The sequence below is a fragment of the Elgaria multicarinata genome, chromosome 4, assembly GCF_023053635.1.
Source record: "Elgaria multicarinata webbii isolate HBS135686 ecotype San Diego chromosome 4, rElgMul1.1.pri, whole genome shotgun sequence".
NCBI classification, from domain to species: domain Eukaryota; kingdom Metazoa; phylum Chordata; class Lepidosauria; order Squamata; family Anguidae; genus Elgaria; species Elgaria multicarinata.
In genome coordinates this window covers 39331818-39355614 of record NC_086174.1, presented here as the reverse complement: position 1 = coordinate 39355614, position 23797 = coordinate 39331818, and the positions used below count along the sequence as shown (strand labels likewise).

Sequence of the window (23797 nt, the reverse complement as noted above, 5' to 3'; positions counted from 1 at the left end):
TGCAGGAAAGTTGTCTTGTTGGAGGAAATCTTTAGGCTAAATCCTGTTTCACTACACTTCTGTGAGAGAGGCCGAGAGCTGATTGTAAATATGTATTTATTTTTATATATGCATATTGGAATGCTTCAAAAAGATGCTTGAGTGAGTCTCCTGAAAAGCAAGTTCTACCTTTGCAGGGTTGAACCACACTTTTTTTTAAATTATCATCATTATGGTTTATTTGTATCCCACTTTCCCCTCCAAAGGAAGCCCAAAGCAACTAATAAGATCATGCAGAATACAATAATATCAAACACTATATCAAAAACAGTATGAAAAAATATCTAATAAATAATACTGCAATAAACGAACTTTCAGTTCTGAACGTAAACAGCAGGTCAGTTAATACAAAATCCATAAATATAACAAACAAGAAGATAATACAATATAACCCATATTTTAACCAAAAATACACACTTATACGCCACACCAATATAGTATGCCACTGATACCCTAATTTGGTGTACAGAAAGTATTAGTAAAGAAAGCACTCTTTGCCCCTCTGAAAGATCATGTTGGAAACTAAAGAAAAAATGATCTAATGTGGAAGTTGGTTTCCAAATTCATGCCTTCTTGATTACAACCTATGTCTTCCCATTTTCGGGCATATAAAAAAAGCTGTTTTTATCTATTCCTTTTTCAGAAATGGTCCCTGGGATAACCTGTTTGTAGTACTTAGACCCAGACAGCAAATCTGGGGTTCTGAACACACATGAAAACATGTCTGTTCCAGGGACAGATCTCAAAAAGTGCTATTTAACAAAACAGTCATTTTCTTCCCTTCTCTTCCCCCCCCCCCAGTTAAAACTTATATCTGAAAATGCAGTTTGGAAATATAACCAGAATACTGAGCTTATTGGGGTGAGGAGGGAGAAAAGCTGAGGGACTACTTGTAAAAATGTATTAAAATGGAAGAATATTTAAATCCTACATATTCTGTTTTGTATTCCATTGTGCTTCTGTTACTGTCCTATGGGGCTTGGCAAATAGTGCTCAAACAAAAATGTCTTCATCAAGAGATAAACCTGTTTTTAAAATGAAACATGATGATTTCAAGTTACTTATATACTAAAAGTATATCTTAGAATGAGAACATAACATAATTAATATTCCAAACATTAATATTGTATAACATGCAGTTACATTTTTAATATTAAGAATTATTATATTATGAACTTTGTTCTTGTATTAGTAACGGAAGTTAGAGAACATCATTTTGTCCTGATTTTGCAAATATAGGATGAACCACATTTATAATTTATAATTTATTCATAACAGAGGGAAGTTTATCCAATACATGGAATGAAAAAATCAGTTCTTTACAGAAAACACCTATCTGGAAGGGCAAGAATGCAGGAGCTACTGTAGAAATGGTAAGGAGCAACTTCGGCCTGTTTTATTTATCCTGTACATGTATATCCACCTTTCTTCTATCTTGGAACTCCAAGTGGTTTACATGAGGTTCCACGTGGTCTCCCATCTAGGCTTTGACGAGATTCAGACCTGCTTTTCTTTAGCCTTTTTAAAAAACATTTTTTCCTGGCTTCATGGACATACATTTCAGTCAGGTTTTCAGAGACTGAGAGACTCTGAAGGTTTAACATTTTTAATGAAAGCTAAGGAACCCCATGCACGCTTGAGAATAGCCATTTGTGGATTAAATGGCTGCGTCTTAGAGATGGTGGTTTGCTTAAGACTACTTTGAAAATTCATGGCTGAGATTTTATTTGAACTGAGGCCTTCCTAGGTCATGCACTTAGCCATTATACTATACTGCACCAGGTTAAATTCACTCCAGTTAATGGAGGTGAAAGCGTGTTACAGGATCCATCCACGCGCTAAAGCTGACTGCCCAGCCGGCTGCCCCAAAATTGAGGATATGACACACTTTCTAGTTGAGTGTCCAGTGTATGTCGAGCTGAGGAAGCAATACCTTGAGCCCCTGATTCCCGGGTTCAATCACATGTCACCTAAAAATGTAACTCAGATATTATTGTTAGGCTCTGATAATTATATATCGTTAAGGACTGCCAAATTTGTACAGTGGGTGCTGGAGGTACGGAAGCTTTTGTTTGCCATATAGGATCAAATTTTACTAATTTGAGATTACATGCGGGCCAGTACTGGTACTGCAATTGAGCCTACTATCAGTTTTATATTATTATCTTGTATTATTCTTCTGATTGCGGTGAGATGGTGTATGGACATGCTATTATGTTATTATGTTAATATGTTATTTTGCTACTATTTTATTTGTTTGCGATTGGCCTATTCGGCTAACAAGCAATAAAGATTGATTGATTGAATATACTGCACCAATTTATCAGAATATCCAGGGTAAGCAGCTTCAAAGCACCAATTGTGGAGACCATTCAATCCTTCTGCCTGCTTACTTCATGAAACTAGTGGGACAAAAAAGGGCTTGCTGTAATTGCTCCCACTATGTTGCTGGACTTAGAGTCTCCACATTATGAATGGCACTGTCAACAGTAGCCACTGGATGCTTCTGAAAAGAGAACCCGCCTTCTATCCTGCTGCTACCACTCTCTGTGAAGTATCACGGGTTCCCACTTGTCATATTCATAATCTTCAGATAATAGTGAACTTCTAGGAACTCCAGCAAAAACACAAGTCAGGACAGTAGCCCCAAGCGATTGAGTAGCAAAGTGAAACAAGAAGACAAACAGGCAGAGATGTAAAGCAAAACAAACAAGGAATGGTCTGCAGTCTTAAACTGCAATACCAGTATATGAAGCAAAGGCTACCTAAGTTTCCCAGGATCGTTGTTAAATAGTTCTAGCAGCCAATTGGGCAACATCTGGTCAGGGAGTAATAGGTGGAGATAATCTTCTAAAACAACTAAATATCTAGCCAAATAAATTGATTCTGGCAATAGGATGAAACTCAGCCAATGTTCTTTTGATTAAAATAGTGTGGGGAGGAAAATGCAGACTTAAAAGTGCTTCCCTTTGGCTTAATCACATAATTTTTAGTAGTGGTCAGTAGGTGCCATTATCTGCTAATAGTTGAAGTAGAGACGAATCTATCTCTAGGAGCCAAGATTTTAATCCAGCAGCAATAAAGGTATCTAATCTCACTTCTTAAAGTCTAGTGCTTAATGTCGATGAGAATTTAAGACATTTCAAAAGTCACTAGAAGCTTAGAAGTAGAGGCTACTTTTTAGGTTTTGAGGAGGCTTTATCGCTTAGTGTTAGAGCACATTTCCAGGTTTCTTCATTAAATAGACCAGTAATCAGAGTCTTCATGTGGCAGCTCCTATTAAACTGCTCTGAAAGCTCAGTCTTAAATCTAGTTATGCCACAATGAAATGATTGAGGGTAGATTGTACCAATAGCTATTCCAGTGCAACAGCATAAAATATGACAGTACATGAGTATCATAGCAGTCCTACACTGGGAAGCAAGTTGTTTAGATAATTTTGAGGCCATATTGCTTTCAGTTAAGAGGGGAAGTAAAGGTCTCTAGACAGTAATTGTACTACAAAATTCAAGGAAGATGACATGCAAGGAAACATCTTCTGCTTGCTTATTCTGTGTTTGCTCTATTGCAGGAAGACACATTGTGAAATGTTTCAGTCTACTGATTAAGATTTTTTTTTTTTGCTCTAGCCCTTCAGAAGTTCAAAACGAAGTCGTTCCTTTTGTGAAGAAGAAGAAAGACAAATAAGTACAAGATCACCCAAAAGAAACCAGAGAGTTACAATGGTTCCACAGGTATGTTAATCTATAACCTTGTCATATTCATTGGTAGGTAGACTACACCTTCTTCTCAGTTTTTACTTATGATTGACTGACCCTGTCCTGAAGGCCCAGGATAAGTTACTAACAAGCTAATAAAACATTGAACATAAAATGTAAGTCTCATAAAATATGGCTTTACTGACTTCATTCTCACTGGCAGGAGCGTGACCTGAGCAGAGTTCCAAGGATGTTCCTGCCAGTGGAAGTGGGAAGGCAGTATTTGCTGATTCTGCCTGCAGCTCTTTCCACTCCCCAAAAAACTGCTCCATGGTATTTAGAGACCTTCTGGAGTGGGAAGAGGGGTGGGGGTGGGGGCTGGAGGGATAGAAAGAGGGAAATAGGCCAAAAAAAAAATCTTCTCCCCCTGCTGCCACAATGGATCTAAGGTTTTCCCACACTTCTGAAATCTTCATTTTTGGCAAAATTTACTCGACATAAGTGCTGTTGCATACTATTTATATAATGTAAAAATTCAACTTTTCTAAACTAGAGGAACAGGCCAGGTTCAGACATAATAGGAAACCTTGGTTTCCCACCAACTGAAGGAGCTGTGGCAAGTCTTAGGATCAGATCTTCTTTCTCCACTCTCCTCCTCTTCCACACACCAAACAGAGAGATCTTCTACTTCCAATTTTTAAACTAATCATAGTTCCTTTAAAACAGCAGTTAGTGAGAACAAGCCAGGATCTGAAACAATGGTTTGATCAGGCTTATTCCCACTTACTAGAATTAAAACAAACCAGTTTGTTTAGTTTGAATAGTATGGGGAACTATGGTTTGTTTAATATTTGAAGTGAAAGCTTCTGATCTCCTCATGGGCAAGAAAAAGGAAGGGTGATGGTGATTCCAAGACTATTAATTTGATGTAAATCTCCAATATAGTCTGAACTGAAAAATTAGTCTGACTGAATCTGTTTCGAACATGTTCTTAGTCATGAGTTAATCCTCACTTACATGTGAGGATCTCATTAGCTGGATCAGGGTAGATAGATTCGTCTATATCTGGCCTTGGTCTAAAAGGGAAGGATTGTTAACCAAAGGCTGCAGAGAGAAAGGCAGGCACCGAACAGCTGGAGCTATTCAGTCCTGATGTCTTAGTATCTTTGGCTTTAAAAGGGGTTGAATAAATTCCTGGAGGCAAAGGCTATCAATGGCTACTAGCCCTGATGGTTGTGTGCTATCTCCAGTATTCAAGGCAGTAAGCCTGTGTGCACCAGTTGCTGAGGAACACGGGTGGAAGGTTGCTGTTGCACCATGTCCTGCTTGTTCATCCTTGGCCGATGGCTGGTTGGCCACTGTATGAACAGACTGCTGGACTAGATGAACCCTTGGTCTGATCCAGCATGGCACCTCTTATGTTCTTAATGTGTCTTATACTATTTATTTGGTTTGATAGAGGGACATTTTGGGCAGTATTCAGTACAGGCAATCTGCCAACTGTTAACACATTGTGCTATAAATAATGACCACTGGTGCAACAGGAAACTAACACTTGCTAGCACAACATTGAAAACTGGCAGAAACTACCACTTTCGAAATGGGACAGTTCAGTGGAATTCTCTTCCACAAGTTCAGATGACTTGTCCCATTCTGGAAGTGGTACTTTTAGCAAGTTGCCACTTTGGCAAACCAGCACTAGTTTCCCGGTGTGCTAGCTGTTATTTCACCTAGCCCAATGGCAGCATTGGATACTGCCCATAGATTCTATTTTAAGAGATAATAATTAATAGGTTTTTCTTCAGCATGTTTGCATTAAATTCAATTGTTTTAAATCAAGCTAACTTATCATTGGTTTTTTAAAAGATAAGTTTGCTTAGAATTGGTTTTTTATAACTAGTCAAAGTAAAATGTTAACTCAATAAAAAATACAAATTTGATTTTTGGAGCATTAATTTTTATCTCTCCCAATAAAGTGTATTTCTAAAGACAGTTTATATTACAAAAGACACAGCCCTTGCTTTAAAACTAAATTTGGCTTTTTTAGACCACCATTGTGGTTTGCCACTACATTTTGGTTACAAACCACTGATTGTTTTGCTGCTGCCACCACCAAAATTTAGCAGTGTGCAGCAGTGTTGCTGTCCCTGAAGTTGCCTACCCCTGTTTTATATGCATTCAACTGAACTATATTTGAAGAGACAGGATTTAACTTTAACTAGTAACCTCTATTTGTCTTTTTTCCCCCTTTTTTTTTAGAAGTTTACAGTAACAATGCCAACACCAGATAAAAAAGCATCGCAGAAAATTGGTTTGAGGCTACGTAATTTACTTAAACTTCCTAAAGCGCACAAGTGGTGTATATATGAGTGGTTCTACTCAAATATAGATAAGTATGTGTGACTTTTCTTCTATTACTTTATAGTAACTTACAGGAATTGAGCTATATATTTTCATATAGAAACTTTTTAATTTGTTTATTTAAAATTATTTTTAGGTACCTTTAAGAGTAGAACACTCTCATGCCTATACTCTGTGCAGCAAAGTTTACTTTTAAGATGAAAGGGGCAAAAGTAGCTTCTTCAGTATTTAATACTGTTTAAACCATTGATTTGCTGGTAACTTGCTTGCCTTCTCCAAAATGTTTTGTAATGTCAGACATTTAAGACTGATAATTGCTATTTGTTTTCCATTTGCTAAAATTCTTGGTCTAATTCTTATCATTTTAGCCTACCATATTTTGGTGATAAATTACAGCATATCTCACCTTGAAATTATAATGCTTATTATTTTTATTTTTAAATGATACAATTATTGTAGTCAGTGTTTTAAAAGTTAAATTGTAAATTTAACTTGCATGTAATAATAAATAGGAATGCATATGTTTTCTGTAAAAATATTTTATTTCTTAATAGACTACATCAAGTTCAAAATATTTTTCAGTCTTAACATTTTATTTTTCTTGGCCAGTACTTATAATGAAGAAATAGTAATCTCAGGCCTATTAATCTTAATCCCAAATTGGTAATAGGTCATAATTGTCAAATTTGGGTACCAAAATTCTCTTAATGCTCTATGGAGAAAATAAGTATTTTAAAATGTAATCATGTGTGGAGGTAAAATTGCCTTAATATAATACATTTTCTGAAAGCACTTGAATGTATTATGACAGTATATCAACTGTTTTTAACAGGCCTCTGTTTGAAGGTGATAATGACTTCTGTGTTTGCCTGAAAGAATCTTTTCCTAACCTGAAAACAAGAAAATTAACACGAGTGGAATGGGGGAAAATCAGACGATTAATGGGGAAGCCACGACGGTAAAACATTTGTGTATTTGGAAGAATTAGACTGCAATCCTATATACACTTACTTAGGAGTAAGCCCCATTGAGCTCAGTAGGGTTTACTTCTGAGTAGACATGTATATGATTGCTATGCTAAATATTTTTAGGCTGTGGGTTTTTGTGGGGGGTTGGTAGTAGTGGCTTTTGTTTGAAGGTTTCTTGGGTGATTCATTTTTACAAGCTGTGGATTAGATTGCAGAATACATGGTATGTTTCAAAATTATAATTGAAAACAAAATAATGTGACTTCTCTTTCTTTTTTTTTTACACCAAATAACTGTATACAGGTCATGTATTTCAGCCTTCCCCAACCTGGTCCCCTCCAGATATTTTTGACTTCAACTTCAATCAGCCCCAACTTTTATTGTGGGTTTTCTGTAAAATGTTCCTGTGCAAATAAGGGGCCTTTACATCACACACACACAAACACACACACACACAAACAGTTTGCATCAGAAAATGACTAGAAGGGGAGCTAATTTAGCATGTTTACTAGATACAAGTAAAATAATCAACTAAGCTAAAAAAAGTAGCCCATGTTATTTTTTACCCTAATACACCACATGTATTTGACCTGAAATACTTGAGGGGGGAAATTAAAGCACACTTAATGCAATTTAAATGTTATATTATGTAGACATTTTTGTTGGAATACTTGTTTTTTTTAAAAAGGTAAGATGATAGCATGTACTTCCCCTACATTGTTTAAATGTAAGAAAGAAACAAAGGTACTGAACACCGTTGATACACTAATTCAGCCCTCCCCAACTTGGCATCCTCCAGATATGTTGGACTACAACTCCCAGCAACCTTCAGTCACCATGCTGGCTGGGGATACTAGGAGTTAGTCCAACACAACCAGAGGATACCATATTGGGAAAGGCTGCAGTAGTTAATTTAGCAACCCAAAGAACAGTGCATGATATGCTAAGAGCCACATCTATTTCAAGAGAGTTCAACAATCTTCCACTAAGGTTGTAGTGGGAATCTTCAGTTTTACTGTCACTACTTCAATTTCACTGAGATTTATATGTATATCAATAATATATATCAAAAATATAGTACATACTTGCTAGAGATATTCACCTAAAAAACTAACAACTTTGAAAATGCCAGGCTTGCCTAATATTCATTGTTATTAATGAATCTATGAAAGGGAAAAAATAAAGCACTGGAAAAAATTACCTCCCACATCACTGGCTCCAGCCAATATGGCCTAGGGTCAAGAATTCTGGGAGTTATAGTACTTAACATCTGGAGGGCACCAGATTGGGGAAGGCTGCTGTACTTAAATTAAAACAATTTATTTAGGGAATTGCTGTGTGAATGAATTCTGCAAAATTGCATAGTGCATTATAAAAGTTATAATTTGGCCTGCAGTCTGAAGTGAAAGAACCCTGTGGTTTGCTGTGCCATGTTTGCTAAGCACTTCAAGGATAAAAGTTTTCTTATCTGCCTCCAACTTGGACACTATTGCTTCTGCAGATCAATGAAGGGATGTGTCCAGAGCACGACCTATTCCAGTTTTATGGGATAAATTTAAAAAGTTGCACCCTGAGGTTGTGGACAAAATGCTTGAAGAGTACAACATAGAGTACAACAAAAATGTTTGAGGAGTGTAACTTAGGACATGACTACTCAATCTTTGCTAGATCTGCCTTATAACATCTAGCTTGATGGGGTTGATCAGCTGGGTCCATGAGGTGATAAATTCCTTGTTACAATGGGGAGCGGTTCCAGTTCTGTCAAAGAAAGTTACGAGGCTGCTTCTGAAGAAGCCTTCCTTGGGGATTGCAAATAACTATTAGCTGATTGCAAACATTCCTTTTCTAGGCAAGGTACTTGAACAGGTGGCTGCAGTACAGTTTCAAAATCTCTTGAATGAAACTGATTATCTGGATCAGTCTGGATTCAGGCCTGATTTTGACATCAGAATTGCTTTGGTCTCCCCAATGGATGACCTGCACTAGAAAAAAGACTTGGGGGGCACAATCCTGTTAATTTCTTTAGCTAACTCAGCAGATTTCTATAACATTAACCATGGGATCCTTTTGGATAGGTTGTCTGCTTTGAGAACTAAAACACTATACTCCTTCAGTGGATCCATTTCTACCTGGAGAGCTGATTGCAAAAGATGGAGTTGGGGGACTACTGTTCGGCATCTTAGCATTTATGCTATGGGGTCTCAAAGGCTTCTATTTGTCCTCCATATCTTTTACATCTATATAAACCACTCAGTGGGTGTCATCAATGACACCCAGCAATTTCTCTCGTTTTCATCTGATTCAGGTGAGGCAGTGGAAGTGCTAAATCGGTGATCGGGATGAGTAATGGACTGAATGAGGGCCAATAAACTGAAGTTGAAGGTGGATGGTTTTTCTGCTCAGGAAAGAGGTGATCAACCTCTTCTGGATGGCACTGCAGTCCTCCTAAAAGATCAGGTTTGCAGTTTGGAGATGTTCAGATTCAGCTCTACTGCTAGGATCATTTTCCCACCAGCTGAGGCTGGTGTGCCCACTGTGGCCCCTTCTTAAACAGAGATAGCCTGGCCCTTGTTATCCATGATCTGTAACCTCCATGGTAGCATGTTGCAATGTGTTGTACCTGGGACTGCCTTTGAATACTGCCTGGAATCAGCAATAGCTACAAAATAAAGCTGCTAGGATATTAACTGGGACCACTTGCTGGGAATATATCTCATCTGTGCGTAAAGAGCTCAACTAGCTTCCAGTCCTTTTAATTTCGAAGTGCTGATGGTTACCTTTCAAACCCTGTGTGAGTTCAGATTGGAGTACCAGAAGAATCATAGGCTTCCATATCATCCTAACTGTGCACAGAAATAACCTTCTGAATAAACATTTACTTCTGAATAAACATGCACTGGATTGCACTGTTAACAGCCAGATTGTAACCATTAGTCCTTGTACCTACATCTTATGTCTATTGTGATATTAGTTATCTCTTACTGCTCTTTCTTTGGTGGTGCACTTGTTTTTGGCATGCTTGGATTTCATGGAGAAAGGAGAAATACATTCAATCTGAATCATTAACTACTGGCAACGTTAAGCTAAACAATTACCTTCAAAACATGCAGATTTAAGTCCTGTCAAGACGTCCTGCAGGAGACCTTTCCAGCCTGCCTATCATTGACTATTATATTGACTTTTTTCCCTCCAAATATAAAAATGTTTAAAAAGCAGTTCGTCTTACATTTTGAAGAACAAGCTATAGGACATATGAATGCATGGTACAGATGAAAGATGTCAAAATAGTTCTGCTTACTGTTTGCAGATGTTCTTCTGCATTCTTTGAAGAGGAAAGGTCTGCATTAAAACAGAAACGGCAAAAAATTAGACTTCTGCAACAGCGTAAAGTGGCAGATATATCCCAATTTAAAGATCTTCCAGAGGAAATTCCATTGCCACTAGTTATAGGAACAAAAGTCACAGGTACCTTTTTTCATTTCTAAATGAAACAAATGTCCTGGTTCACAAGTCATGGTAAGCCACAATTTTTTAACATTAAAAAAAAAAGCTTACCATGAGTGAGCCAGCAGGCTAGTGCACGTGGCTCAATCATTCCCAGTCAGCTCCACCTGCCAGTGGGACTGGCTATACAAGCCAGGGACTTTGCATCCCTGATTTCTTTAGTGTGACTTCTGAACCGGAAATTCTGGCTTGTCTCTTCCCCGACAAGCTGAAATTGTAAGACAAGATTTGATCTTGGCTTATAACTCTGACTTGTTGGTAGAGAGACAAGCCAAAGTTTCCGCTTCGGACATCACAGTAAACCAGCCAAGGACAAAGTCCCCAGCTTGTTTAGCCACTCCCCCTGACAGAAGGGAGCACTAATATGTAGGTTCGCTCACAGTAAGTCAGAAATTTAAGAAGTTCTGGCTTACCTTGACATTAGGCTAATGTCTTAACTGGTGTTGAGTTCTGAAGATGTAGCTTAACTTGAATAACCAAAGGAGTGAAGCATTTATATATTCCACTGGGTTATCTTTCCTAGGTGATTTGGGATCTAAAGGGGTCCAGCTTGTCATAAGGTGCATGATAAACCCAATCTTCTCTAGTCCTTGACAGGAGAGTCCATACCTTAAAATCAAGTTCTAGCTTCCATGGCCCCTATTATCCCATTCTGTGATGACCATGACCAGTGCCTTCCACCGTTTCCTTTCCTTAGCTGCCATACCCTATTCCAATCTATTTCCAACAGTTAACAGTGTGATGATATCATTACACTAATATCGGGAGCTTTCTGCCCTGCTGGTATCCAGCAGCCTTGCTACCAGCCACCTAGAAATGGGGTTATCCCAACCAACATAGTCCAGTATTCTTGAGCAGCAGCTGTGTTGAAAATGTCCATAATTCCGAGTTATATAGTTTAATTTCTTTTCTGTGGATGTTTACAGTAAGGGTTTTGTATTCTGCAGTGGTCTACAAACAAAATATAAGCACCCTGATATTCTACTTTTTCCTTTAAAAAATGCAGGCTTCTGGCCTTTTATAGCTATGTGAGTATAGACTTTTACATTAGGTTAGCAATACCTAGTGAAATTTCAGAAGCCAACGAGGGCGACTTGCAGTTGTAGGGATGGAGTTCACTTCCTACATCCTTACCTCTCTCCCTCTATTTGAATTGTAAAAAAATAATCAAATATATAATACTCAAACTTACTTAATTTGCATAACTATACCAGACAGAGAATCAAGATTTTCTTGGCATGGAATTATTTGCAGGGGAATGGGTTGAACTTTGATTTTCTTTTTCATTATATGCAATTTCTTGGAAAGACATAGTATTATTTCCCCCTAATTAAGATTGTGATATTTGTTATTGATCCTAGCACGGTTACGTGGTGCCCACGATGGACTCTTCACTGGACAGATAGATGCGGTTGACACTCTTAATGCTACGTACAGAGTAACTTTTGAGAGGACAGGGCTTGGAACACATACAATCCCAGATTATGAAGTCCTTGTAAGTATTGTTTATTTGTTTTTTTAAGTGTCTGAGCATGCAAATACTTATCTCCTACAAAAATGACTTCCATATTTTTAATTAAGCATAAAACAATTCAGGAATGAAGAATATATGGTACTATTGTCTTTAGAATATTTCTAAAATATTTTTTTTTTCTCAAAATGCGACTGAAACATTCTCTTAATTGTAGAGAGTAATCATTAACTTTTTTCCCTTTGTGACTTAAGAGTAATGAACCTCATGAAACGATGCCAATTGCTGCCTTTGGACAAAAACAACGACCTTCTAGATTCTTTATGACTCCTCCTCGGTTACATTATACACCTTCCCTCCAGTCACCAATTATAGTAAGTGATGTAAAGTGGAAATTGTGCTTCATTTTAGTAATTTGTTGCATTTTAAATGATTTGAAGCAAATGAAACTAGCAGTTCAATGCATTCTAAAGTTTTAGTTAACTCAAGGTTAAAGTTATTGTTGTTTTAAGAAATAAGTTGTTAAATGCAACTTTTTTTTCTTGTATAGGATAGTGATCCTTTACTAGGACAGTCTTCTTGGAAAAACAAAATTTCAGGCTCTGATAGTGAGACATTAGGTGGTTTTCCTGTAGAATTCCTTATCCAAGTGGTGAGTATCACATCTTTTTCTTTCAGTTTTACCTGTATTGATTTCAAAGATCAGTAAGTTAGATAGCTAAATCAACGTTATTAGTTCACACATGGCTGTCAAACATCCAAAATGATGTTTTCATAATAAATAACTGAAATATTTTGTTCTGACATGTCAAAAGTCTGCTTATAAAAATGATTTATTTTCCCATTGTACAGTATTAATATATTGTTTGGGTGGGAGGGAGGGATTATTATTCTATCCATAAATTAGAACAATGTATAAAATGGAAACATGCAACATAGGACTGCTCTGATTTTTCCCCTGTTATATCTTGTCATCTTTATCAGCCTCTTCAGGATTATTCCACACAGTTTCCTGTTGAAATAATAATGAGGGTATTTCATTTTAAACTCATGTTAGACTCACTTGATATTAGAATAACTAGCTAAAACTATGGGATGGTTCAGACATGGCACCAATCCATGGTTTGGCATTATGTACATGAGCCTTAGGCTCTTACTCTCTTTGCCACCTCCACTCTCCCGCAGCGATTCCTTCCTTTCCTAGTTTGAGGCAAACCATAGCGTGCCCTTCCATCTGAAGTGGTGGATTAGGATTTGTGCTTGTCCTGCAAATCAGGTTTAAAAACTTGTGTCTGGTCCTGATTTCCAATCTGATTTGCAGGGCAAGCATAAACATTAATTATCCAGTTTGAACAAAACAGCAAATTGTAGTTTGTCTCAAACCAGGAAAGGAGGGAGGGGATTTCTACATGCAAGGGGAAGAATGAAGGGGAGCAGAGAATGTGTTTACCATTTACATATCAAATATTCCTATAATTAAGGAGTCAGATAAATCAGTTTACTGGTACCAGGATTGCTGATGAGGAAGAAGAGCAGTTTTCCATTTTGAGATTCATTTGAACAAATAGTACAGTCGGACAGTTGTGGATGAGTGTAAAAATTGTTCTTACCTTTTGCTTCCCCCTCTGCCCCCACAGTATTAGTGCTTCTCCCAGATGCTCTGCCCATTATTTCCCCACTATTGTCAGATTTGCTCTATTTCAAACTAAATGGGAGGGGAGATTGAGGGGAGACATGATAGCGCTCTTCAAATACTTGAAAGGTTGTCACACAGAGGAGGGCCAGGATCTCTTCTTGATCCTCCCAGAGTGCAGGACACAGAATAACAGGCTCAAGTTAAAGGAAGCCAGATTCCAGCTGGACATCAGGAAAAACTTCCTGACTGTTAGAGCAGTATGACAATGGAATCAGTTACCTAGGGAGGTTGTGGGCTCTCCCACACTAGAGGCATTCAAGAGGCAGCTGGACAACCATCTGTCAGGGATGCTTTAGGGTGGATTCCTGCATTGAGCAGGGGGTTGGACTCGATGGCCTTGTAGGCCCCTTCCAACTCTGCTATTCTATGATTCTATGTTGGGCTGCACTTTCTCTCCCTAGTGCATCCCAACTTCCCACATGTAAAAGCAGTGAGCAGTTAGACCTTCTTTCCTTGATGTGCTCCAGCCTTGCATCATGGAATCCAGAGACAATCAGGGTTAATGCCTCTTCATGTTGTTGTGAGGCATATATCCCGTGCTGGATAAGAGCGTAGACCATACTCTAAATTCAGTGTGACAAGCAATCAAAGAATAGGATGCGACTTCTTTGTCAACATATATAGGATTAGCAAAGTCAGGTGCTCAGTTATAATGGTTATGTAACCCAAATGGGACTACTGAGAAACCAGAGGGGAGGTATCAAACTCCAAGATTTGTAGAGGTAGAAAAAGATTTAGGGGGAAATCTTAAGGAGCAAAACAACAGCCCCCTCAAAACAACCCAATAAGGACTGAGCCCAGAGAAAGGGATTATTGGGCTGGCACCACAAGTAGCAGTTGAGCCCCTGACTTTGCACAGCTCCCAGTGCCTCGCTGAGCACAGAACAAATCCACTTGACACAGGCCGGGGAGGGCAGCCACTCTTCCCAGCATGGGCTGAGTCAGGCATCCCCACTGTTAGCTCCAATCTGAGTTTCTGCACTTCCCAGTACAGGGGAGTCCTGCCAGCCTGCTTCTCCACTATTATCTCCAATCTCAGACTTGGGATAACAGCAGGGGATGCCTCCTGAGGGTATTCTCCAGGGGGCAGGACTTGGAGCCAAACCCTCTCCTTGGAGGAAGCCCAAGACACTCCGTGAACCGGAGCCTCCACACCCTGATCTAGGGATATCAAGATCTGCAATATTCAACTTTTTGAGTAATTATCCATGTTTACAGAAATGAGTCCAGTTAGAGATGTCCAGCTAGAACTAAGAAATATTTTAAACATTTTCTCCTTTTTTTAGCATTACCTTTTCATATGTGTGTTATGAGCAAAGTAATGGTTGTTGCAATGGAATATAGGTTATTTTACAACAGACGAAACATTAATTTGCAATAAAATTATCTTCCATTTCCTTCTGCCACCTCACATTTATGTTTGTTATTTAAAGATTACATGTTGTGTTTTTGTTTTCATTTTGGGTTGTGGAGTCCTAGCCCAGGTCCATCTATAATCCCACACACAAAGCCATAGCAACACGAGAAAAGTAACATGAAGCAAGACACCGCTATTGATACTCAGTCGCTAGGAGGACCTTTTCACATGCTTTTTCTTCCCCCCCCCCCCATTTTGAAAAAACATACAAGTGAAGCGTTTGGAGAATCAGGCATCGGCTTAGATACCCAGTTTCCTCCAACAGTTCCCACCCCACCCCAGCCCAATGAGGCTGCAACAACACATAGGACATTTTTAAACATGTGGTCCATCGGTTACATGAATTATGAGTTGTTGAACAATCCATGCATGATCCAGACAAGCTGAAAGCACTGGAGAGGAAGAGGTGACAATATACCTCAAAGGCTAAGATGGTGATACGAGGGTAAGCGATACCCATTCCAGCACCAACCCTCTAAGGCAAACCAACAACAGTGGACCTGTTCAGACAACACACTAAGCCATGGTTAAGCCACTAATCCTTTTGCAGCAAATAGTGAGTGTGTTTAAACCGTGGTTATGTAGCCACCATGGTTAGGAATGGTTCACCCGACATGCTAAGCCATAATGTTTAGCTCAAAATATTTAACCACTGTGGCTTAGTGTGTTGTCTGAACAGGGTCAATGTGTCCTTTTCCTTTTGTACAGCTGCCACCACACAATCTTACTCAGTAAGTAGTGCTTCTCTGGCTGTATGCTGTGATTACTCAGGAGTAAGGGAACTGCCAGTCAAGCTCCAAGTCCTCTGCTGGTCAACCCTCAGAGGGTTCTCTCTCCCTTACATCCCATAAGCTTGGAGGGCAGGCAGGCAAGAGAATACTCCCTTAAGTTTGTCAGAAAGTCACTCTAAAACCTCAGGTCCAGATTGAAAGCGAGGTATATATTAAAGGGACAAAGAGAAAACAGAAAAGTACTTTGATAGTAAAAGAAATGTTAAGAAGCTCTAGTCTAAGCTAAAACTATTGCAGGAAACTACTGTAACATAGGGGTCACCAGCACTGATTCAACACAGAGCATCTTCATATGGTCAGAGGACATGACCAAGGAATAAAGGGATCTTAGTCCATTTTTAGAATGGTTAGCCAGGGGACTAGGGATCCAAATTACAGACAGACTTAGGGCTACAACTTCTGGCATTCCCCATCCAGACATAGGGATTGTAGGACTTTCTTCGGTCAGAATGTGCATAGGACTGCATCTTTAACCAATCAAAGCACTCTTTTCTCCTTTTGGATTGAGGAGATGAGCTGGAAAGGTGTAATTAAAAAGAGATGGCTCTGGCTATCTCTTCCAGACTTAGGGTGCAATCCTATGCATGGCTGGCTGGGGAATGCTGGGAATTATAGGAGTTTTTCTGTCTAAATATGCATAGGATTGCATCCTTAATACATCATACCTTCCCACTTGTGGATTGACATGAGGTGGCTGATGTGGAGCCATGCATACCAGATAGCATGACCAAGAGTTGCTCTACTTTTAAAGAGACAAACTGGGATCACAGATCTTTAACACATTCACTCAGATTTTGTATAAGAAATGGTGTATATCTGTAATTCTGTTTTTTTGAGGCTGAGGCCAGGACCTTTAAACGCATTACTTGAATACCCATTTTTATAATGTATTTTTAGAATGATTAAATTGATTCTGTAGTATTCTCTCTGCTTTCCTTCAGACCAGATTATCAAAAATTCTTATGATCAAGAAGGAACACATCAAGCAATTAAGGGAGATGAACACAGAAGCAGAAAAATTGGTAAATATATCCTTGTTTCACATACAACATAAAATCAGTAAAGTACTAGGAAGCTGTAAATCACAGAGAATGGATTTCAGGTCTGGCTCAGGTAACAGTGCTGTCCTCTTTACCTGGCCTGCTTACAGTGCAGAATTACGCATGACTACTCAAGAATTAAGATACATTCACCTAGTTCACATGCTTAATTTACCCATGGGGCTGTCATGTCATGCTGAGTGCCATTTTTGCATGGCACCCACAGGTGCCCGTCTTATACAAACTCAGGCAGCAAGGGTTACTTGAGGGGTAGACAAACCTCAAATAACTGTAAAACAAGTCATAGGTGCCCATGGACATCCAGCATGCAAACCAGATTATTAAATTCATGGTTGTTTACAGGAAACATGTTCAGGTTTGCAAACTTAACCAATTTGGACTCAACCATTGATTTCTTGGACATCATTCTGAATGACATAGAGAGAAAAATAAACTGTTTAAAATGTTTAAATGTATGTTTCCACAGATTATCTGTGTTAACAATTCAGGTTTATTTGCATCAATTGGTTTTGAGAGGACTGGCAGATTGATGGTTAAGCAGATCCTCTTCTTGAAGATTTTAAGTACATTCTCATGCTTTTCTTTGAGTGGCTAGCTGATGCCACAAGTATTTTTAGGAAATCATCATGTCATATTTTGTGAACTGCCCAGATATAATAAATAAATGATATTTAAATATTGGGTAAACCAAAAATATTCAAAGCATAATGTAACATTATTTAAGAAAACAAAATCCCCATTTCATTGTGCAATAAAGTTTCATTGTAGTAAGTAAATGTATCAAGAAGCTTTGTGGATTTATTTAATTTTACTTGTCTTTTGTACAGAAATCCTATTCTATGCCTATTGGCATTGAATTCCAGAGAAGATACGCAACTATTGTTTTAGATCTTGAACAGCTGAATAAGGATCTAAACAAAGTTTTGCATAAAGTTCAACAGTATTGTTATGAGGTAAAATGTTGCTACTCTTGCTTTATGTTTCCCAAAGAGGAAGGGCTATACCTATAGGAGAGCCTGAGCAGGCCTACCCACCCACCCACCTGCCCGCCGTCCGCAAAATGTCCAACTTCCATTAAAACAAAAAAAAGGAAACCTCTGGGTCTTTTCCTTATGGAGATTAAAAAGGAAAGATGTACAAGCAATATTCTAGCCAGTTGTCCTTGAAGTGATGTGGGAGGGGGAGCTGGAACTGGCTACCCTCCCAAATCAGTTAACCCTTTACAGGACATGTAAAAATGAGTTCCACATCATTTTCCATAATCTCTCTTGCTCCTTTGTTTATTTCTTGTATGCTTCCTCTCCTCCTTAATGTCAGCAGTGAAAAGTGAGAGCAGTGGGCAGAAAATTGAGACCTACATCATTTTAGAGTTGCCTCTCTATTTCCTGAGGGCTAGATTGGTCCATGAGAAGAAAAGATAGTGTCCTATTCTTAATAATTCATTTATCTGTGAAGAAAGGTGTGTCTCTGGGCTGATGCAGAATTCCTTTCACTCACCGGTGATTTATTAATGTAAAGCCCTTGTCTGTACCTCCTAAAATGTGAAGGCCTGGGGGAATTACAGAAAAAATGGGGGTGAGGGGAGGGACAGAAAAAAATTAGCTGCCTTTTTAAGAGGATTTTTGGGAAATTGCGGGGGGGGGAGGGTTTCCTGACTTTTTCAAAAAACCATCCCCATTTTTTAATCTTTATATACTGTATTATAGTAATACTGGTTAATGATTAAGGCCAAGATCTTGTACTCACCTACAAGAATGTGAAAATATCCCATTGAACATAGTAGGACTTTAATCTGGATACCTATGCATAGGATTGTACAGTTAACATAGCAAATCCCATTCAGCATTATGAATCTTTCCTCTTCCTTTTAGGTGGCCAGTTGTAGTAGAAGATTCTGCACCTTTAATTGTGGAGAAGAGGATAGGATCTTTCAGCAGGTGTATCTTGTTCAGAAGAGGGAGTTTCAGCAGGTGTAGCTTGTCAAGCCATACTAGCTGAAATGCTCTCTTCTACACAACTGTTAAAGGTCCAGGAGCCCTATCCTCTTTTGCATTCTGGTCACCTCACATCCACTGAATATCATTCAAAAAGCTTTATGATCAAAGGGCAGTTTCTTAAGGGAATAAAGTTGGTGGGGCTACAGTAGCTGAGGTGTACTGCAGTGATACAATCTGTGAAAAGCAGTTAAACTCTCTAGAGCATTGTAGCCATACAGTCTCACTACAGAAGAAAGCACAATTTAAATAAATGCGTGCCAAAGATAAGCCCTCGATACCAGATGAATAGAGTACACGTGGACATGAAAAGAGTGCCTTTCTCCCTATACAGTACCCACAAATACCATCCTAGTATTAGAGAATGAATTTCTAGGTTAGGAGAGAGTTTGCAAGTGGATCTCTTCTAGTTTAATAATTTAGGGTGACCATATGAAAATGAGGACAGGGCTCCTGTATCTTTAACAGTTGTATCGAAAAGGGAATTTCAGCAGGTGTCATTTGTATATATGGAGAACCTGGGGAAATTCCCTCTTCATCACAACAGTTAAAGCTGCAGGAGCTATACTAGAGTGACCAGATTTAAAAGAGGGCAGGGCACCTGCAGCTTTAACTGTTGTGATGGAGGAAAATTCACCAGGTTGTCCATATATACAAATGATACCTGCAGAAATTCCCTTTTCTATACAACTGTTAAAGATACAGGAGCCCTGTCCTCCTTTTCATAGGGTCACCCCATAAACACCCACCTCCACCTCATGGAGTTTTAGGCTAAATAGGTGGGAGGATCTTAAATACCACCTCCCAAATTTCTCTGGTCCCAATCTGAATAAAGCTCACATGAGCTTACACTACAGTAAGCAAGCAAATCATGCATAGCTTTATGTGTGGTAAGCAGAATGTTTAGTTTAGCCCTAAATCACTGATCACTCTAGAAATTTAGGATTATTTGAGCTCTTGGACACCCAGCACTTTAAGTCTAATCCAGTTTATATCAATTTTATATCCTAGCTTGCCCCAGATCAAGGTCTACAGCCTGCAGACCATCCCACAGATCTGAGAAGGAGATGTGAGGAAGAAGCTCAGGAGATTGTTAGACAGTCAAATACATCAACAACAGGACAGCCTTGCGTTCAAAATGAAAACCTGACAGATTTAATTGCTAGACTTACAGCAATATTACTGCAGATTAAGGTAAGTGGTTTTGAGAGAATAAAAGCACATAGTTTAAGAAGCTCACTCCCCTTGCTGGGGGACAGGAATGCTGCTGAGGCCCACCCTCGTCCCAGATCTGAAGCAATGAAACTGGCCTCAGAAACATTTATTTATTATTGCATTTATATGCCACCTTTTTTCCTGCAAGGAACCCAAGGTGGCATACATAATCCTCCTCCTCCTCTCCACTTTATCCTCACAACAACAACCCTGTGAGGTGGGTTGGGCTGAGAGTCTGTGACTGGCCCAAACTCACCCAGTGGGTTTCCATGGCCAAGTGGGGACTAAAACCTGGATCTCCCGACTCCCAGTCTGACACTCTAACCACTACACCACACTGGGCAACTGCCACACCTGATAAACCCCTCATACATACAGCCAGTGTGGTGTAGAGGTTGGAGTGTTGGACTGAGACTCGGGAGACCCAAGTTCTAGTCCCCACTCGGCAGTAAAGCTTAATAAGTGACTTTGGATCACGTATTAGCTCTAAACCTAACTTACCTTGCAGGGTTATTGGGAGGATAAAATGGAGAGTAGGAGTAGCATATATGCCACCTTGGGCTCCTTGGAGGAAAGGTGGGATATAAATGTAACAAAATAAAAATACTACCACTGCTAACAATACTCAGGGAGGGAAATTGACTTGCCTCAGCTTTCCTCCTTGGAGTCTGTAGTGCTCCCCAGCATTTATACTTTCTCAGAATCAGTGACAGCTAACATATCAGTGTTATGGGAGACAGAATCTTTTCCACATTTACATCTCCAGGGTGATGGTGCCTCCCTATGACAAATATCCTCTTTTTGTATTACATGTCAGAAAATTTATTGTAGCTGTGTGAATTTTGTAAAACAGATAAATGTGTATTATATCTCAAACTTCTAAATCTTTTAAAATTATTTCTTCTAGTGCCTAGCAGAAGGAGGTGATCTAAATTCCTTTGAATTTAAGTCACTAACAGATTCATTAAACGACATCAAGAATTCTATAGACCCCACCAACATCAGGTAATATCTGGTAGTAAAACACATTTCAGATAGCTTTATATCTAACTAAGGACGTTAGTATATTCAGGATGGTGGCCATTTTAGAAACATTGACGATTAAAAACTGTTTTTCTTCCCTTAGTTGTTTTCAGAATAATGTTGAGATACATGTTGCACACATCCAGAGCGGCCTCAGCCAGATGGGAAATTTACATGCCTTTGCTGCAAATAACACCAACAGAGACTGAGAGAAATGTTTACCTTAGTCCAAGTGTACAGAATGTAGTTGTGGAAACGCCTTCTTATATAAGCTTCACCAAATATCCTAACTGCTGGAAGACAAAAGAAAAGAGAAGGGTATTTTGAGAACCATTGAACTGCTTCTGAAGAAACCAGCATAAAATTACCAGCATTGCTATAGACTTCATCACTTGCTATGCACATATGGTATCTTCTTTAACAGCTAAACTTCAGTTATAAAAGTACACATGTTGTTTTAAACAGAAAGTTATAAAGACGTTTTTCATATAATGTAAAGTATGAATACTTTATTTTAAATTTAGTTGCAGCAAATTCTGTCAACTATTAACAGATGTTTTGAAAACAGTGAAAAGGAAATGACACAGACAAGGAGTTATATTATCAATCTCTTGTTCTTGAAAGCCACAGTACCCTAATACTAGTGTCTTACTGCCTTTTGATTTTAGTCTCTGAACAGTGTGGTGATTGATAAAGCAGTGTGTCTATTCCTGTTCTTGGGAAGTAGCAGCAGAATGGGATATGCAAAGGAATGGTAGTGGGTAGATAGTTATTGTACACTTGTGGATACTGGGAGTCCCTGTAAATCAGTTAATATCTTTGGAATGTTTAATTTATCGTAACTTATAAAAAAAGTAATCTAATGAAGGAGTAGAAAAAGGAGTGCTAAATTCCCAGAAATTGATATGACTTGCTTTTTTCCCTCCATAATGGGCAAAAAGTTTTCTAGTTAAGATATTTCACACAAATAACTGGCAACATTTTCCATTGATTTGTTTGCACAACCTTTAAGTACCTGGTTATCAAGCAATTAACAGAGTTTTACAATGCAGTTGGATAGCCAGTCCTCTAAACTGCCTAAAAAAATAAAAAGCAAAGAACTGAGGAGTATACAAAAATGTCAATCTTGTAAAAAGGGTGTATTAAGTTGTTCATTTAGTATAGTCTTGTAAAGCTTCAGTGTAATAAATTGTTTCCAGATTTGAATTTTCAGATAGCTGTAGCAATGTTTTGATTCTTTGCCTCATCAAATGAGGTCTTTTGTATGTTAATGTATAAAGAAAATGTAAACAATTATTTTCAACTTAAAATTTTGTATAGTTTTAAAAATGCTTCTGTATTCTGTGTCTGTATTTGTGCTGCTTCAAAACTTAACTGCAGAGTCTATATTTAGCAAAGCCTGTTCTTTTAAGAAATGCATAAATCTTTATTCTCATTGACATATGTACGTTGCAATGTTTTACAAAAAATAGCAACACATTTGAAATTGGCCTGAACATTTTCAGGTATTTAGTTACAATATTTTAAGAAATGCATTTTGGCCTGGTGATGTGAGTGGTGCAAGTGGAATTTTTTAAAAAAAATATTACTATATCAAAATTGGTTGATTTCCTAGCTTCAGGTCCTCTTGGCAAGAGGATTGATGCATATTTTTGTACAATATTTTTAAAACCCCAGGATTTACTCCTTAGTTGATTGTGAACTAACCATTTTGATTTGATGGATACTTTTTAATTTCTTTGGCTAATCTTATAATAGCTCCTGTAGAGATCTAGCTTGATGTGTATGACTCCCCAAAATGCATTATTATAGAATCCACATCATCCAGAGTATCCCCAATGTTACAACAGTGCTAATAATTGGAATTAGGTATGACCTGTGAATGAATGTGTTTTAATTCCTTACCATACACTAGAAGCTAGCTGCTAGGTGTATGTGTGTGAGATCAAAATAGTTTCATAGTTTCAGATGGTGAAAGGTCTGTTGCAATTTCACCATAAGCTTAATAGGAATACTTGGATGGTTCTTACTACATAGCCGCTGATGTGGTTCTTTATTGCTTGTCTGGTCCTTGAGTAGTGGTTCCCTTTGCAAATAACATTGTTATATTCTATTCTGCATAAACATGTCAACATTCTAGCTTCCCCAACACAAGTATTTTTAAAGTTTAATACCTCCTCTTTTCTCCTACTATGCAAGAAAATCCCTTTATATGGGAAAAAAACAACAATTTTCTAAAGTGTTCAAATACCTCAAGGGTTGCTACTAGCAGAATCTGAAACCTTTTTTGTAGAGCAACCTCTGGAAAAGTACAATTCAGGGATGATTTGCTGTTGTTTTGAGGAAGAGTGTTCTTTAATGAGAAGCAGTAATGTTAACACCTGAGAGTTATAAGGCATACTAACATGCAAATGAATGAGAAACTGCACAGCTCTTAGCAACAGCAGAGTTCCTGCACAGCTTGTATCACTGCAGTACACCTCAGCTATTGTAGCCCCACCATCTTTATTGCCTTAAGAAACTGCCCTTTGATCATAATGCTTTTTGAATGATATTCAG

The 23797-nt window shown here is 38.4% G+C and overlaps 1 protein-coding gene across 2 annotated transcripts in view; it reads left to right on the top strand.

Moving 5' to 3' along the window:
• LIN9 (lin-9 DREAM MuvB core complex component) overlaps nucleotides 1-22569 on the top strand; it is a 32732-nt gene extending 10163 nt beyond the window's left edge. For both annotated transcript variants that reach the window (XM_063124148.1, XM_063124149.1), the window contains exons 3-15: nucleotides 1318-1412; nucleotides 3669-3773; nucleotides 5997-6130; nucleotides 6931-7056; nucleotides 10374-10531; nucleotides 11932-12065; nucleotides 12296-12415; nucleotides 12592-12693; nucleotides 16887-16967; nucleotides 17834-17959; nucleotides 20012-20194; nucleotides 21123-21220; nucleotides 21342-22569. In XM_063124148.1, the coding sequence (XP_062980218.1) occupies nucleotides 1318-1412; nucleotides 3669-3773; nucleotides 5997-6130; nucleotides 6931-7056; nucleotides 10374-10531; nucleotides 11932-12065; nucleotides 12296-12415; nucleotides 12592-12693; nucleotides 16887-16967; nucleotides 17834-17959; nucleotides 20012-20194; nucleotides 21123-21220; nucleotides 21342-21447 (1568 nt within the window). In that variant the 3' untranslated portion in view covers nucleotides 21448-22569. The remainder of the gene's footprint in view (nucleotides 1-1317; nucleotides 1413-3668; nucleotides 3774-5996; nucleotides 6131-6930; nucleotides 7057-10373; nucleotides 10532-11931; nucleotides 12066-12295; nucleotides 12416-12591; nucleotides 12694-16886; nucleotides 16968-17833; nucleotides 17960-20011; nucleotides 20195-21122; nucleotides 21221-21341) is intronic.
• The last annotated feature ends 1228 nt before the right edge of the window (nucleotides 22570-23797 follow it).